General features: G+C 27.6%; 1 protein-coding gene across 2 annotated transcripts in view; it reads left to right on the forward strand.

Moving 5' to 3' along the window:
• Nucleotides 1-165: 165 nt before the first annotated feature.
• Nucleotides 166-19,109, forward strand: part of Hibch (3-hydroxyisobutyryl-CoA hydrolase) — a 36,181-nt gene continuing 17,237 nt past the window's right edge. Inside the window, exons 1-5 of one of the 2 annotated variants that reach the window (XM_067268473.1) lie at nt 166-397; nt 9,412-9,454; nt 14,452-14,586; nt 17,615-17,699; nt 18,527-18,607. In XM_067268473.1, the coding sequence (XP_067124574.1) occupies nt 372-397; nt 9,412-9,454; nt 14,452-14,586; nt 17,615-17,699; nt 18,527-18,607 (370 nt within the window). In that variant the 5' untranslated portion in view covers nt 166-371. Of the gene's footprint in view, nt 398-3,828; nt 3,880-9,390; nt 9,455-14,451; nt 14,587-17,614; nt 17,700-18,526; nt 18,608-19,109 lie in introns of those variants that run through there. The other variant, XM_067268472.1, reaches the window with a different exon arrangement.

Raw genomic sequence — 19,109 nt, forward strand, 5'->3', positions numbered from 1 at the left:
CATATAAACTCGCACACACTACTTACCTAAGTAAAACTGAAATAATAGAAAATATATTCTTCTTTAATTTGAAAGATTTTAATAGTTTTCCAACCGCAACGTGTTATCTCCGACACATTATGGGCGCCGCCATCTTGAAATCTTAACCTCGTTCTCAAATTGCATATTCATAAACGCAATTGGGATTGAGATTACTAAACAAACCTTTCGTACATGTGGCTTCTGTAGTTGGAATGGTTTATAATTATATATATATTCTATTAAGGAAAAGACATTTTCGAATGGATATCTTTTGAAAATAGCTATTAAAGACTCTTCAAAATATAAATTACACAGTCCTTTTCTTTTTTAGATACTACTTGATATTGACCATGACTTTCACATTATTGCTTAGAAGGTGAGAAAATATTTTTTAAAGTTTTTTTAATATAAAATATGAAAAAAATGAAATAAATAATTATTAATTTATCAATAAACTGTTTATAAAGTGAAAAGAAATCAATGATATACCTCTTTTTAATATTAAAAGTATACTAATTTAATGTAAACAGATTGAATTTTTAATATTTGTATATTAAATACATACAAAATATTGTTTTGAATTTGTTGATTAGTTCACTGATCTTATAAAATTGTGTTATTTGATTTAATTGCTAATAAAAATATATAAATACAAACTGATGTAGGTCATATATAATAAGGATATGGCTATTCGTAAGTATAATATACAAATTTAGTGTTTGGTTTGTTTCCTTTGGCAGTATTGTTATTAAATTTTGTGTTGGATACTTCGGCATGCAAGTCATGACAAAAATGCGTATTGAAATGTGATATATCGTTAATTTGATTTGGCGTAGTGCTAAAATGTATTAAAACACATACAACATGCATTAAAGTGTAGCTGTTTTACTAGCTTTCTTCCTTGCTAGCCTTAAATTGGTTTAATTTTAAGAAATTTTAGGCTATATAATATTTTATGAAATTTCAGAAAGTCGGTTCAAAATTTATATGAATTTAAAGCATCTGACATTTTATTTAAAATGTTAAATTAAGGTGTTTTAACAAATGACATTGTTGCTATGATCTGTATGGAATAAAAATAAAATTATTTTTGAATGTTCTAAAAATTTTATGTAATTTTTTTTTTAATTATAATTCTTCTATGTTTAAAGTTTACTTACGATAAAGACAGATATTCCGACAAATTTTTATTGAATATTTGGAAGACATTGTCGGTATATCTTCACAATCAGAAATATGTGCAGTCTTTTTGTCGAGTTGTTGAATCATCAAATACAGTGTGGCCGAACACTTGTAAATTAATTATATAGTGAATTAAACGTTATTATTATTATAAAGAAAAAATTATTATAAATGGATTATTGCTTATTTTAACAATTTAGAAGATATGTTTTACTGGTGGAAAACACTTTTCCCTCAGGAATGAACGTGTTTATAGGCACCAGGCAACCATTTGGAAATCCATTCAGAACACCAAAACATGGATGAAAGTGCATATCATCGCCTTGAAGGCCAACGAATCTAATAAGAACATCGTACTGATGCCCCAATCCACATACTGCAAGGGGATACAGGACGTATATGTAATGTTTGCCATCTTTCATTCTTTACATAAAAGATACATGGTGATGCCCAATGAACAAAATAAGCCACCTGCCATATTAACAATAAAAAACACCCAATTAAAATTATAAAAATAACAGTAAAAATAAAAGTTATGAAAAAAAATATTAAGTCATCAAACTTAAGTAATGTGTAATGATAATATTATTTAACAATATTTGCAATTAATCTGATGAATAATGATATTATTATCCAAAACATGTGAATAATAAATCTTTAGGCTAATAGAATTGTTACAGTAATAGTTTATGTCAATATTTTCCACTATAATTTTTTCTTCCAATAAAATTTTTACATAGTACTGATGCCCAAGAGAATATGTTGAGAAAAATGGTGAAAGAATTAAAATATATCAAGGCCAATTCTTATGAGCAACACGTGTCTTCTGAATGTCAGTGATAAATGATATCACTATTTATGGAGAATTTAACACCTTTTAATAGAAAGCATTTTTTTCATATTTTCATTTGACATAAAATTTATCTCAATAGTATTATTTTTATATATGAATTTTTAATGAGAAAATTAGGGTATTTAATTACCTAAAATGGTTCTGTGAAGTAAGCTAAGAGGCTAAAAATATAAAAAATGGAATTTTGAGCATCTTTAATAGTTTTATAAATAACAACAGTTTATTATATATTCTGCTTATTTACTAAATTAAAGAAATTGAATATAATAAAAGATTTTATAAATTATATAATATGCAGCTTAAAAGAATTTAAATTTTATTACAGACTAAGTATCTTTGTTATGTTATAATTTCAAAGTACAAATAACCAGAATTTTAATGTCAAAATATTAAATAAAAAGAAAAATTAAATGTTTTATTCAAAATTTAAAATTTTTAGGATTCTAAAATATCTCAAATGAACTTTTCATTTTAAGATTAACAAAGATGAAAACTATGAATTTTTTTGTTATCTAAATGGTCTGACCTTGTAAATTTTTTAACTTTGTATTCCGAAGAAGGCATAACTGTGCCAAGAATATTTAGCCTTTGTTATATTTGTAAGCACCTTTAAAATAACCTTTTCAGTTTTATATTTCTGATCAGCAAACTTAATTAAATAAAAGAATTTGTCTTGAAGAATAAATTATCAATAAACATTGATATATGATTTTAATAAGTTATAAATTATTGAAACAACAATATTCGTAATTATTATATAATTTATTTTAATTTGATACTATCAAGCTTTACTTAATATTAGGTCATTTTTGAATTAATATTATTTAACTCTTAGAATTTAATTTAATAAAACTAAAACAAACAAAAACTACATACAAACCTCAAAGTCAATCCAGTAGTAAAAAAATTAAAGGTTCAAATGTTTTTGGCCAACTCTGCAGACTGCATTTTCACTGCTTGACTGACTTTGAGGTTATTATGTGTTTTTTGTTTCTATCATTCAGTTCTGAGACTGAAGTGTTGTTATTAAATAAACTGGTAATTAGAGTGGATTCTCTGTAATAATTTATATAAAATTTCATTTTATACAAAATCTTTCAGAAATTATTTGATTATTTTGTCATTATTATCGTGTCTTTTTTCGTGTTGAAAAATTTGCAACGAAATGCAATAAAAATCTATAATTTTATGAAGTTAGCAAATTTATTCAATGATAAACATTTGGTCATTGTTCAAAAATGTTTATGAAAATATGACATATCATTTATTTAATTGAAAGAGTTATCCCTAATGGAGTTGTTATTATATAGCATGATTATTTTGGTTTAAAGGGCAATAAAAATAGGAGTAAGCAAGATTTTAGCAGCATATTGTGTATATAGATGACAAGGACTTTTCTGATCTGTTTAATAACACTGTGATACTTCAGGAAGTTTGGAATTAAATAAATATCATATGAACTGAGCCAATTTGCTTGAACACAATTCAAAATGTTAAATTTATTCTTTGTAAATACAAAATATTTAAAAAAGTAATTTTTTATAAGCATTTGCATTTATTTATACAAACATATCATCTCTATACACACAAATAAATAGTTTTTAAAGATGTTGAAATAATAAATGTAAAAAACTTGATTTTCTAAGTATTATATAAATAAAAAATGAGAAAAGGAAGCGTGTAATTTTATTTTGAGTAAAGTTGTAATTTTCCTTGTCTCATTTTCCTTGTTTCATTTTTCTTTATGAAATGTAAGATACCTTATGTTTGTTAAGAGTTTTAAGTGTGTGAATAATGTGAATAATTATTATGAATTTAAGAATGTTTTTATGTTAATGTAAAGCTTTTTCTAAGTTTTTGAAAAAATCTCTCTTTAGGTAAGTATAGTTAAGTTGATCAGACATAAAATATCATACATATTTTACTAAATATTATCATCAGTATTTGAAAATTACATTATATTGAAGTTATATATAATAACATATTTATTAAAATGTATGGTAAATTTTTTGCATGCTGCACACTAGTATATTAGTCATGATAATAATAAAATTTCAACACTAAATAGAATAAATATAATAAAAAAGAGAATATTTTTGCCTAGATAGGTATTCTTCTTCATTTAAATCAAAATTAATCCTATCTGGACAAAATATATATATTTCTGGGCTGCAATTTGAAAAAATTGTAGACTTATAAATTCTCGCTGTCGTTCATCCGTCTTTCTTAATCTCGAGAATGGAGTTAGATAGATGAAAGATGAGACCAGATGTGGAAACCTTAGCCCCAATTAACTATATACAAACTTCCAATGCAAACCAGAAGTCACATTATTTCAATTCAAAAATTTTCCCCTGAAAGGTGTTAGATAGATGACTAGCACTACTATTGTTAAAGGAAAAATATGATATATAGGGGCAAGACACTACAGTACTAATTTGAGGTGGAGAGCATATATTTTAAATTAAATAAATTAAAAATATGATTAAAAATTGCAGCAATTATTTATTGTGACAATGCCACAATAAATAATTGCTTGTTAAAATTTATGTTGTTTAATATTGTCATTTAGCTGTTGCTGGTATGATTGTTATAGCATACTTAATAACTACAAATTTATATATATACCGTATTTTTTTAATTCTAAGATACTATTGGCTGTAAGATGCATTATAAATTTAAAAATTGAAAGTAAAAAATCCTTTTTTATTAATCTCTGGTAGTGTAAATTTATAAATTTATCCATTGAATTATCTACAACTTTTAATTCAATCCACATACTAAAATAAATGGACACAATATATTTATTTATTCCATAGCACTATTCTTATTCACTGTAGTCATTAAGGTGTTGAAATCAAGACAATCACAGACATGGCAATGATCTTTGGTTTCCATCTGAAGCTAATACAGAGCCTGTCAACAGCTAGTCAGATGCCAGATCATCACACATGCAGCAAAATATTAACACTCAGGATATAGTAAGAACCACATCACTGACACTGGACAGGGAGTCTCCCAAATTCTTAGCAAATTACAGAGAAAAGGAACACTGATGATGTGACTATATGATTTATCATTTGATTAAAATTGACAAATAATCAGTACTGAAAGAACAATGAAGTGGGGGCTACCCTGTTCTAATCAAAATAAACAAGATGAAGTACTAAGTTGGTAGTACCTTATACTCTTAGAACCAGGATAACAGAGCATTTAAGGAAGATTTAAAGCAAGGAAGGTTTTCTAATATGCTTCTTTTCTAGTGTTGTATTCAATTTTACGAGCTCTATGACGGCTTTTCTTTTCTGCTAGACTTATTACACCATCAATTAGAAACAGGACAAGCTTTAGAAAATCACACTTTTATTTCTTAGAGAAATAGGAAATAAAAATGTGATTTTCTAAAGCTTGTCTAGCAGAAAAGAAAAGCCGTCATAGATGTCGTAAAATTGCAAGGAAGGTTATCAACAGCCTGGCAGAACAACTCTTCATAGACAAAAAGGCTAGTCCCAATGGAAAGTAACCGACATAATGATACTAAACACAAAATTTCTGCTTTTAGAACAACTGAGAAGCTTGCAATTTTCACCACTAATGTTCTCATAAGAAATGAAAGAAAAGATGATGATCACCTAAATCCTTGTATTTGGCTTATTTTATCTTTCTATTCAATAGCCTGCCCCTGTAAAACTGTCAATCAGGCTTCTTCCCATTGCTCAACTACATGTTTTGGAAGGTCAAAGTAAACATTTAAGCATACTATTTATCAAGGACTATTACAAGACTTTTTGTATTATATTTTATTCCATTTTATTTTACAGTATTATTATTTTATTTTATTATTTTTTACTATTTTTGTTCTTTATTTGAACTAAAAAATTTGTGTAGCCATTTGTAATGGAAAATATAAGAAGCATATTTGAATGTTAAACTGTTAACATTGAATTTTTGGATATGATAATGGGGTTTGTAGATCCAAAGCTGACACTTTTAGTGTTTTGTGGTTTTTTTTTTTTTTTCTGAATAAGGCGTACTAATAAGTGAAGATTATTTTTCTGATTCAGAATTTCCAAAAATACACATAATATATAAATGTAATTTTGAACATATAAATTCTATATAAAGAATTCGATATATTAAGAAACAGTTTCTTAGTTGAATTCATTTATTTATACAATTTATTCAAGAGCTTTAGTATATATTTAAATCTTTATGACAGCAATAGAAATAAGTTGAATAACGATTTTAGCCTTTTAGAGAAGAAAAATCAACAATTTTGTTCATCTTTAGTTAAATTTTTAACTTTTTTGTTGTTTCTACTTGTAAAAACTGGAATTTTGTTTTTCAAATTAACTGATGAATTAATTATAATTTCCTTTATAATGAACATGTATAAAATACAGTTGAGTCTGCATAAGTCGACACCTGGATAACTCGACACCATCGGTTAAGTAGTCACTTTTCTGTGGTCCCGGCCGACTTACATAGGCATTAATGTTAAAAAACTCCGGTTTACTCAACACCGTTTAACTCGTCACCACTGGATAAGTCGACATACTTTTGCTGTCCCACACTCTGATAAGTCGTCACCCCCTCCTGAAAAAGTGAATTCACTCCGCACGTGTGGTGCGAACTCATTTTTTTCAGGAGGTGAGTCGATTTATTTATTAATATATAATTATATATGTATATATATATATTAATAAAAATGCCTTAACATTTTATGTATTTTTATGTATAAAATAATAATAGATAAACAAAAAGAAAATATACAATCTACATCAACATCTCACTGGAATTCAATTTTGCATTTTCTCACACTAGAGGCATTAAGAATCCTTAGACCAGTGATTCTCAACTACTGTGCCGCAGCACTTTAGTGTGACGCGAGATTTTTGAAGTGAACTGCCACTACGAATACCCACAGATAAGCAATGTCAGACAAGTAGTTCAATCGGTTCTACCTTCTTGGAAATTGTAACCGGTGTTACCGGTAACTGCCGGTACTTACAAAGGCGTTTAGAAAATGTTACCTAAATAACCAACTGCGTTTAAAAGTCACTGTTATGACTAAACTGGTAATCCTACAGAAGTAACCGTGTGCACCACCAAATTTTTAAATTATTAAAAGTGTATCGTGACAAAAAAAAGGTTGAGAGTCACTGCCTTAGACGTTACTTGCCAACAATTGACAATTGCGAATATGATGTTTTCAAGGCATGTGTGATTGTTGAAAAAGAAAGTCAAGACAGTTAAGTGCTCAAAACAAACAACACTAAACAAATTTTTCAGTTTTTCATCTACAGAGTAATTGTAAATGGAGAACACAATGTATTGTAAGCCTATACTACTGTATAACGCACTACTGTATTTTTCTAACTGTAGTTTTGTGGTTTTTCCCAACTTTGCTTTAGTCGTCACATCGGATAACTCGACACATTTCCACTTTCCCTTGGGGTGTTGACTTATGTGGAGTCAACTGTATTTTACATCAGCCAATGCCGATAAATATATTTTCAATAAAAACTAAATTTTAATACTTTAAAATTAATTTAAGATTCTAAGAAATCTAATCTTACATCTAATTGTATAAACAAAAAAATTAAATACCTTCTAAAACCGATAACCGGTGCGAACTATTTTTCGAAATGGCGAACGTTTTCACTGCCCCTCCTGGGCTCTTCCTCAGGCCAATTCCTGGATTTGATAATCTTATCGGAATCTTATAAATCGCTTATCGGAGAAACCCTTCCATATACAGCCTATTGAGAAATGGAAAAGACGCACTTAACCCGTAAGGCTTCTGGGAGTGTATAGTATCCCTCTAACAGGACGACAGATGGCAGAAACAATTACTGTACATAGGGTCACTAAACGCCCACTATGCACTAGAATAAAGGAGCATAAATCCGACATTACCCGCCATAAATACACAACGGCATTGTCAACGTATGCAGCAAACCTGGATATAACACCGAATTTTAATGAAGCAAAGGTGATCCGCACCACCCAACATCAAGAACATCTGAGAACTCTGGAGGAGATTGAAATTTATAAAGCCAATCGCACAACAACATGTATTAATTTCAAAGAAGAAAGGAATCTCTCCACTGCTTGGCAGTTTTTATTGGAAGAAAGGTCGTAAATCAGTTGACGTCACGCGTATTTATCATAGGAGGCGCACATCGTTTTCCCAAACGGAATAAAAGGAAATTTAAATATTTGGAACGGCACGCGGTTGCCCAACGTACTCGATCGTTTAAAATTACGGAAGCACGTTCCATTTATTTATGCTGTTCGATTATCAAATCCAGAATTGGCCTGAGGAAGAGCCCAGGAGGGGCAGTGAAAACGTTCGCCATTTCGAAAAATAGTTCGCACCGTTATTGGTTTTAGAAGGTATTTAATTTTTTAATTTAAGATTCTAAGAAATCTAATCTTAAATTAATTTTAAATTAAGTTTAAATTTATAACAGAATAGTATTACAAATTTTCAATAATGTAAAATCTTTGTAATCCGGCTTAAAACTCTTTTATAGCCTGCTGTACAAATTGAAAAGGCAGCTTTTGAACTTATATTGAAATTGTATTCAAAAACTATAAAAAATGTTTGCTGTTACAATATTTATGTCAAGTTCTAGCACCTTCACCCCCTTATAAAAACAAAATGTTTCCTGGAATGGAAGGAAGCAAGTCAGCGCAGGAGGTGTTGAAAGACGATGTTTTCAGGAATAGAGAGGAATTTTTGGCAAGGAGAGGAGAAGAAGCTATCTGATAGAGAAGGCAGACTCGTGGGTGATGGTTGAGTCAGTGTCATTCTTCTATGTTAAATGTGTTTCTCGTGTGAAAAAATAAATGTGTTTATGAGGTTCTAGTGCATCGCCTGACTTAATTAACGAGCCAAGACTATGGTGTCTCACAATTTTCATCCTTGCAATGCCTATATTTACATCTTAACCAGTCTGTTTAATAGTGACTTATACATAATCCTTTAAACATTTGTGATTGCTAAATGTAGCATTTCTGATTATACATGAAACCTAACTCATAATTTGTTACATAACCTGTCTCAGTTTTATCTATAACAAACAGGTCTGATTCACAGTAAGGTTAATTAATTTAAATGATATATGAGAATTGAAATTCAGATCTAAAGTATCCAAAAAACTATGAAGAGACTCAGATTGTCATGTATCTGCTTTCTCTCATGGAAAATTTTTTGCTGAAAAGATTATTTAGCTAGTAGGTATTTAAAATTTTAATTATTTTATGTTGTTTAAAATTGTATATAATTGTAATTATTTTAATCTGAATCACTAATTCAGCAAGTATAGTAATCAGAATTTTTATTTTAGTGTTCAGTCTAATACAAAAAGAACTTGTGCCTGTATTGTAAAGGTAAATATTTTTTATTTATTGTTTAAATTTATTATTAAAATATTTTATAACTTAATTTTTTAAAACATTTCTTATTATGAAATATTATAATTACAAATGTATAAATAGAGTATATTATTTTATAATGTTAATAACACTATTCATAAAGCTTTCTTATGAACTGTAGATCAGTCAGAATCACATGCAGTATGAAAAATGCATTGAATGTCAGCAGATGTAATATTTGTACTTTGGCATTTAGACTGTACTTGCTGTAATACAAAGCAACAGTTTGTTGCTTACATGTAGAAGTTTCTCTCTGTTTTTAGCAAATTAGTTAAACGTTTGGTTTATAACACATTATAATTCTTCTCATTTAAAATAATGGGAAATAGACTTTAGTTAGTGTTTTCATGCAGAATGTCTGATTTTCAGGATGGATTTCTGACATTAAGTCAGAATTCTTTTATAAGTAATAGACTCTGTTTATTAAATTCAAATGATTGCTGGATTAAATTGGGCTATATTATTGCTACTATTAATAATTAAATACTATGTAATTTGGCCTGCAGGTAAGTGTTAGGTACCATATATAGGCCAATTACATAATATTTAATTATTAATAGTAGTAATAATACAGTCCAATTTAATTTGACAATCATTTGGCTTTAATATAAGTAATGGGCTTTGTGATGTTTATTTTTGGACTTATTTGTGATTACAGATATTGTTATTGATTGAATAATGCTGTTAGAATTAGAACATATCAAAACACATAAGTTAAAATACACTTATAAAACTGCTTATTGTAAGCAGAGTTTAGTCATAGTACTATCTTTAGATAAACAAGTTTTTTAAACTGTCTTTACATGATATCAATTAAACGTGAGACTGATAACATGCAATAATTATATATATAATTATTAGTTATCATTATCATCATTACCAATGCCTTAAAAGTTGTATTATTCCATACCAGTATTTCCATACCATTTGATGACATGTAAATGTGGTTTTGTTTTATATATTGTGGAAATTACAAAAATTTTTATCACATTTTAGCCCATTGTAAACTTTATTGTAAAAATTGCTTGATAATTGAAAGCTTTATTAATATATTGGTATTTATACAAGAAATTAAAAATGCCATCTGAACATAGAGTTGATTCAACTTTTTTTTTACCTAAAAAAGAAGAAAATCATATGCTATTGAGAAAACATGTAAGTGATTAGACATATTGAATTGGGTGAGTGTCATTCTGATGTCTGTAAAGCATCAAAGTTGGTACTTTATACAATTTTAAATTAACAACAGTAACCAATTCAGATAAAGGATTCATGTGCTGAAATTGTTCCTGAAAATGTGAAGAACATCATATAAAAGGAGTAATGGAATAGAATAAATTAATGCTGTGGATTGGTGATATGAATGAAAAGGACACTCTTGTAACTCAAGTAGTAATTATGGACCAGGCTTGGTTCTTGAAATAATTTTTAAATGCTATTTTGATAATTTAGTCTTTTAACTTTAAACATAAAAACAGTTTTCAACATTAAAATTTCAGTAAGATGCTAAAAATTAGCAATAGTTAGCCGGATATACTGTTACTTTTCTAACCACCTAAAACGGGTTTTTTGGACAAATAAACTAAATTGTTATGCCCTTCAAATCTGATTTCACTCGAGTTCAAGAATGACTCAGAAAAAAATCTGAGAATTAATTGTTTCTGAGTAATTCTTGAACTCAAGTGAAGTCAGATTTGAAGGGCATAACAATTTAGTTTATTTGTCCTAAAACCCCTTTTAGGTGGTTAGAAAAATTAAAATTTCAACTGATAATACAGATCTGTTGCACATTATTTTAATGGACTTTTAATGATGAATATAATGGTAGAACCAGATTTGATAAAGAAAAGATTATCTAAAGAAGAGTTTGCAATTTGCAAATACCTGTCATTCAAATAACAGGTGGATGGTCAACGTAATTACGGCATCAGCTTACCACCCTGGGAATCTGAAATTGTATCTGGGTGTAAAAAAAGTCCCAGAAACTTTTTGTGAGATGGTCTGTCCTGGATATGTTGTCATCAACCCTCATCACCTGGATTGTGGGCCTGGATGAACCCACAATGGGCTTAAAAATAGCTTTCTTAGTGCTCACAGGGCAGAAACAGTCATTAAAATAGGGGGGGGGAGATTTAAATAATTACAAAACAATTTTGCAATCATTTTTAATACAGTTTGGCAGCAGAATAAAGATTATTAATATTAAAAAATTGGTTTTTAATTTTTTTTAAACTACTGTCCACAACTTTAAAAAAATCTGAAAAAATGTATGCTTTTTATCTCTTGGAAACATATTAACAGAAATAAAATGAAGACAGTACTGCCACATTTTGAATCAGAAAAATGATTTAAAATTTTATTTATTTTTTTAAAATTCAGATTTTGTGGCAAAAAACTTTAAACTAAAGATTTAATATGTAAAATAATAATGTAGATAACACCATATTTTTAAAACTCTTTTTAAAATGTTCATAAAGTGAAGAAAAATTAAAAACAAAAAAATCACATTTTTCTCAATTTCTGTAGGATTAATAACTCGAAAATTGCTACACTAATTTTTATGCCATGATATACCATCTAAAAAAATTTATTTAGCTTGTGGGGCACTTTTCACATGCTTATTTGGCTAGACCTTTATTTAAAAGGGAGAATGTACTGTAGATACATAAAAGTTACCATGGAATTGGTGCCAATTATATCATTGTATGTTTTATATTTGCATTATAAAATGCACATGTACACTTTAAATATTAAATCAGGGCACTACTTAAGTGAATTTTTAAAAAAATGATACTGCTGGATTTTAATTGGACTATAGTATGGTTAATTAATTACAAATATTTTACATAATTTGGACTAAAGGTAGGGAGTTAAGCCACCATCTTGTGTTTAATTTAATAATTAGAAATAAATAATTGATTTAGAATAATCTGGAAGAGAAGATCAATTCAGAGCAGGACTCAAACTTGCAACTCCTGCTTACCATGCAGATTCATTGCCAATTAAACCAACTAAACCAATCAATTAAAGATCAAATGAGGGGGGACCCCCTCATTTGATCTTTGCTTCCAGACCAATTAATTTAGAATGTGTAACCATACCTTTTAAATTAATTGGTCTGGAAGCAAAGATCAGATAAGGGGGTCTAGTTGGTGTAATTAGCAATCTGCTTGGTAAGCAGGAGTTGTAGGTTCAAGTCCCATTCTGGATTGATCTTTTATTCAAGAATATTATTAATTAATTAATTAATTTGTTATTAATTATTAAATTTAACATAAGATTACAACTTAATCACCTTTCTTTAGTTTAAATTACAAAATTAATTTATATTATAGTCCAACAAAAATCTAGCAGTATAGTTTATTTATTACTATATATTGGATTTAGTTTATGTGTAGAAAATAGATTTTTTTAATTGAAAATATTTATTTATAGGTTCCATTTGTTTAAGCAGAGAATTGATATTAAAAAAAATTTATTTACAAAATGTAATAAAGTAGTTTTTATCTTTACACTCAAACCTGTTTTTATGCGGTCTTTTTTGTGCGATTTTTTATACGTGCAATGTGTTTTGTGCAATTATTTTTGTGCAGTATACCAATTTGATTGAAATTCATATACCGCACACAAAAAATCACACAAAACAAATCGCACAAATAAAAAATCACACAAAAATAGACCACACAAAAACAGGTTTGAGTGTATTTTATATTACTGATTTAATTTTTCTCTGCCATATTGTAATTGTCATTCATTTTCATTTTTTTTAATAGCCAAGTTTTATTTCACAAAATATTACTTACTGAAGTGTTTCTTCTTTGAAACTCGTCATATTTAAATTACATTTGACATCTATATTTTGTTTTATTATCCATTAATTGATTTGTTACCTCAACTTAAGCCAACTTAATATTTCTATCTTATTATCTATCTTAAAATACTGTAAACTAACTTGTAAGATAAAAATTCATTTTAATAATGTAATTACATTTTTCGTTATGTAATCAGTATGCATACAATGATATTCCTATGGGCATTATTTTCTACTAATAAATTGTATACTATTTGTTTTTGCATGCTTTCAGTCCTTATTGACTGTTGTTTGCTTATGGTAGTTATTTTATATATATATATTGTTGTATTTTTTTTCCCTCCTTTTTTTGTGAATCCACAAATTGTCCAATTACTTCTATAATTCTGTTTTTAATACAAGTTCATCATACACTTTAATAAATTTCTGTTTTAATAGTAATAATATGGTTCATTTTTCTTTTTAATTCTCATTTTGTAAATGTTATCTTTCATCTCACTGAGTCCATTTTGTCTACACAAAGGTTTTTTTTTGAAAAATAACACTAATAGTTCTGTAGAAAATTCTTTGTATTTGGTTTTTTCTGATCTCAAAATCTATGAAAAAATCTTTTCTAATTCCTTAAGTATTAATTTTACTATTATTTTTTAAAAGTAATTATTGTTTAATGTGTAAGATTTTTAAGGTAACCAATTGCATAATTTACACTCTTCTATGACTGCGTTAATTTACAACACAAACTCTTAGACAGCTTTTTACACACAATTGTTTTGAACAAACGTTGCCAATCGTAATGGAACTTTTTAAAAATGCTTCCTTTAAAAATGTTCCATTATGATTGGTGACATTTGTTCAAATTACGACCGCATTCGACTGTAATGGTTCTTGAAAAAGGTTATTAAAAATAACCGAAAATGTTTGAATTGTAGCAAAAAACGGCTGTGTGTAAAAAGGTGTCTAAGAGTTTGTGTTGCCAATTCCATAAATTTTATAAATAAATAAATTTTTGTTAGCTGTTAGAAGTTCAAATGAATAAAATAAAATGGTTTTTTTTTACAGTTAATTTTATAATTATTTGTATAGACATAAATTGTATAATCTACAATTATTAATTGAATTATAAATAATTTTAAAATTTTAGAGAACCATGTCTTCAAATGAAGGAGAAGTCATTTTAGAAAAAATGGATAACAAAGGTATAATTACATTGAATCGTCCAAAGGTTTTAAATTCTCTCAACATTTCAATGATTCGCACAATATATCCAAAATTAAAAGTGAGTATTTTATTTCTTGAATTTACAATTTTCAAATTAAATGTATTTTAATCTTATTCCTTTACTTTTACATCTTTATTGCTTTAATTATGTAAAAGTTTTTAGATTAGTAGACCTACGACTTATAACTCCCACTATGGCACTCAGCCAGCTATCATTTCTACCTTGGTATAGTATATACAGGTAACCCCCGTATAACACAGCACTTCTATAGCACAGATTCAGTCTAACATGGTTTGAGAATTGGGTAAAACCCTCATACAACATGAAATGTAATAAAAACTATTAAAAGCGAACTTTATCTAATTTGAAAATAGGGAAAATCCCCATTCAATAAACGTATTAAAACTTTTAAGTGCGAAAGATACCTCGTTTGACATTTTTCGTACTATCAGATTTTCATGCATAATTTTCGTGAACTATTAGTACTTAAATACAGTAAGTAAATTTTCTTTTTCACCTTCTGTTGATACACGTGGTCCTTATCAAAACTTCTCTCAGTGTTGCCAGATCTTGATGCTCCTGTTTTCAGTGTTGCCAGATGTTTTTCTCTTATTCCATACTTGTTTTATTCTGTCACCATTATGACCATTACGTAGATTAAAAATTTTCAGTTAATAGTGCTTAATGATGACGATGAAAACATTGTTTAATTTATATTAATATGTATCACTTCTTAAGAAATTTTTAATAAAGATATTTATCTTAATTATGAAAATATAATAGCATGTTTTTTAATTTTTGGAACCTAACTCCCATTTTTGTACTAGTTCTTTGTTTCGTATAACATGGATTCGCATAACACGGCAATTTTTTTTAACATAACACCCGTGTTATACGGGGGTTACCTGTATATACAAATTTAAATATCCAAACCTGATAGTTATATATTAAAGCCAAATGATTATCAAATTATATCAGGCTATATTAATACTACTATTACTAGTATTAATATAGCCATACATAATTTGGAAATCATTTGGCTTTAATATAAAACTGTTCTATCACCCCTCAAAGTTGTGACCATTTTTCCTGTTATATCCTGTATATTGTATCTCAAATAAAACTTTTAAAATTAGCATAAATATTTTTAAAAAATCCATTCAAAGATCAAACTTAGTTTTTTGATACGAGAAGAACATAAATTTATATATATATAAAAAGAGAGAGAGAGAATGGCCCAGGGGTCATGAAAACTTTTTTAATGGTGCAGTTAATGTGTTAAATTTTTTATTTTATTTTTATGTAAAACTTTGTATATTTGAACTACATTTAAAAAAATTTATCCTGAAATTGTGAAGATTTTAAAATATTTAAAGATTAATATACTCTATGTATTTAGCTTTTGTAACAGAGTAAGTGAAGAAGTAGTAGTAATTCTTGCATGTTAATTAATTTTTAAATCATTTTAAATTCTGCGGTACGCTTCTTGTCTAGTCTTGTGTTCAATTATACGAGCGCTAAGGTGGCTTTTCTTTTTCGCTAGACTTATTATATCATCAATAAACAGGAGGACAAGCTTTAGAAAAACTTTTTGGTAACACAAGAGTTGAAAAGGGACAAAATTGTCCGAAATGCATACTCAAAGAAATAGAAAGTTTTTCTAAAGCTTGTCCTCCTGTTTATTGATGGTATAATAAGTCTAGCGAAAAATAAAAGCCACCTTAGCGCTCATATAATTGAACATTTTAAATTCATTGATATAATTTTTTTCAAAAATATTTATTAGAATATTGTTGTCTGATTATGGTTTTTTCTTATTATTTAAAACTTTTCTGATTTCTTTATTGAGATATTATGAATAGAATAGAAATATGAGCTCAGATGAAGGACTTATCTACACTATTTAAATCATAAAAAAGATATTTAATTTAAGTAAAAGTTTATTTTTACATAGATGCTACGTGAAAGCTTTTTCTTTCAATTGAAAGTTTTGGAGAAACAGAGTTTTTGCAAGGTTAAGAATTGTTTCCTCTTACTTCCAGTATTAAGTTCTGGCCTGGTAGTTCACACACATGTATACAGACACAAATTAAAAAGGATATACTAGACCAGGGATGGCGAACCTTTTTGAGTCCGCGTGCCATATTGTAAGCATACTTAGCTTTAAGGATGTTAATGCGTGCCAAAGTCTTAGACTTCGAATAATGATATTTAAAGAAATTAAATGAATACGCTTTAATTTGAATAAATGTAAAAAATCTGATTGAAAAAAGAATGATTGAAGAAGACAGAAATCATATGATACGTTACGTGCCAGATGATTTCTCTTACGTGCCACTTTGGGCACGCGTGCCATAGGCTTGCCACCCCTGTACTAGACTTTACCAAGTGCGGTATTGGGGATAGTGACTGAACCTCAGTTTATTTTTTATATTTTTCATTGAGTCGTTTTTTCTAATTTATTAATTTTGCCTTGGGTATTGGTGTCTTGGAAACCTTATTGATGTATCATCTGAAGTTAGATGATTTACCAATACATAGGGTCACCCAGAATCTGGCGAAACTATATTTCTGGTGAGTTGTTTGAATTTAATGCTGTCTCACTGTTGCTTCCCTTCTGATGTAATTATCTTGGACTTTTGTTATTTCATGATTACTTTATAAATGACAGAAATTTAATTATTTGCTTAATCAATGGGGGATCCAAATCTTCATTATCTTTTAGAATTTTTCTATTTCTTTGTGTATTCTTATTGTCAAAGTGTACAAACTTTGACAATAAGTGTTGCCATTATGTAAGTGTGGTGCTTAGTGGATAAAATATTGCCAATACCGTCAAAGGTAATTTTATTATAGAGCAGTATCTTCTATTCCATAAAAGTTGCTTAAAGCTAATGGAAATGGCAAGAAAACTCATAATGTTTCTTTGGTAATAAAATTATCTTCAGTGCTCTTAAATAAGCAGTATTTTGTTTCATTTGTATACTTATCATTTACTGTTGATATTTTTAATAATAATGTTTAAATAATTCAAATTTTTAAATCATAAAATCCTTTAATCATTATCATCTTTATTATATTTAAGGAATGGAATTCTGATCCAGAAATTAAAATGGTTATTATAAAAGGAGCTGGTGATAAAGCTTTTTGTGCTGGAGGTGATGTGAAAGGTATCTATTTTAATTATTGAAGTTAATAAATTTAAATTTAAGATTCTGAATTTTTATTCAAATGTTATGTAATTAAACAAAATTAAATTGTTTAGTTTTAGTAGAAATTATTAGAATTTTTTTAAGTGAATTGAAAAAATTGATTTATTTTGTTTTAGGCTGTAATAAAAATACAGTAGAGCATCGAAAATTGGTGTCAATTGGGGACTGGGGTTGTTCCAATTAGTCATTTGTTCCAATTTCCGACTTTGTACGAAAAAATATATTAACCTGTCCGATGTTCAAATTTTTCTCCGTTGCGTATCTCTTCCTGTTGAATTTTTCTCCGTTGCGTGTCGCTTTGCGTTGAATTTTCGTCGATTTTAAGCCTAACGAAAATTTTTATAATAATAATCGAGGCTATCGTATCGTTAAAAATTATTTCTTTATTTTGTACAAACAAAATAAATATATTGAAGAATATAAAAAACATGAAAATTATACTTTAGAAGTAAATCTAGTATCAAAAACGTTCGATTCAGCACGACACAGTCCGACTGAAAATCGTTCCATTCGGCATTTCAATTACCGACGTTCCAATTTCCGGCCATTTCAATTACCGACGTTCCAATTAACGACGCTCTACTGTAATTATATTCTATGATTATTTATGAAATAATCATGCAATATAATTTATGTAATTGAAAAATTTGGAAATATTATTAATCTATTATACACTAAGCATGAGACAGATTTCTAAAATTATCTACCAACTGACATTAATTTTTCATTTGAATTAAATAATTTTTTCTTACAAAATAATTTTCTGAAAAATATTTTTTATTTAGCTGTTGCTGAAGCTGGGAAGAAGGGAGAATCTCTTTCAAGTGAATTTTTTAAAGAAGAATATCAGTTAAATAATCTTATTGGTTTGTATCTTATTATTTATTAACTAGTTCATTATGGATAATTAAGAAATAGAATATGAAAAAATACAAATTGCTTAATCGATGTTGAAAATTATTTATTTCCGAATATTGTTAAAAACAGTAAAATTCATTGCTGTAATAATGTGATCATTGAAAAACGGAACAACGTTAAGAAAAGTTTTTAAATTTACTATTTTTAATTTTCTTCTTTTATTTTTATAATTTTCTAATTTAATATAAATAATTTATTAATTTTAATATTATAACAATTATATAGTATTTTTAAACTAAGGATAATGATGTGTGGCTATAAAATCAATTTGTGCTTACTGATGCAAATTTCAGTGTCAAAAGGATTAAATATGAAATTAAATTTTTGTTTGTTAAATTTGTTAATTTTGTCTGTAATTCTTCTTAATATTTCCATTTAATAGTGTTTTAACTTAAAATTATGTTGATTTAAAAATTATAAATGATTACAAATAAGAATTGCAGCTAAATC

This window comes from Centruroides vittatus, unplaced genomic scaffold, assembly GCF_030686945.1.
Source record: "Centruroides vittatus isolate TY-2023 unplaced genomic scaffold, ASM3068694v2 contig_329, whole genome shotgun sequence".
In the NCBI taxonomy this organism is placed as follows: domain Eukaryota; kingdom Metazoa; phylum Arthropoda; class Arachnida; order Scorpiones; family Buthidae; genus Centruroides; species Centruroides vittatus.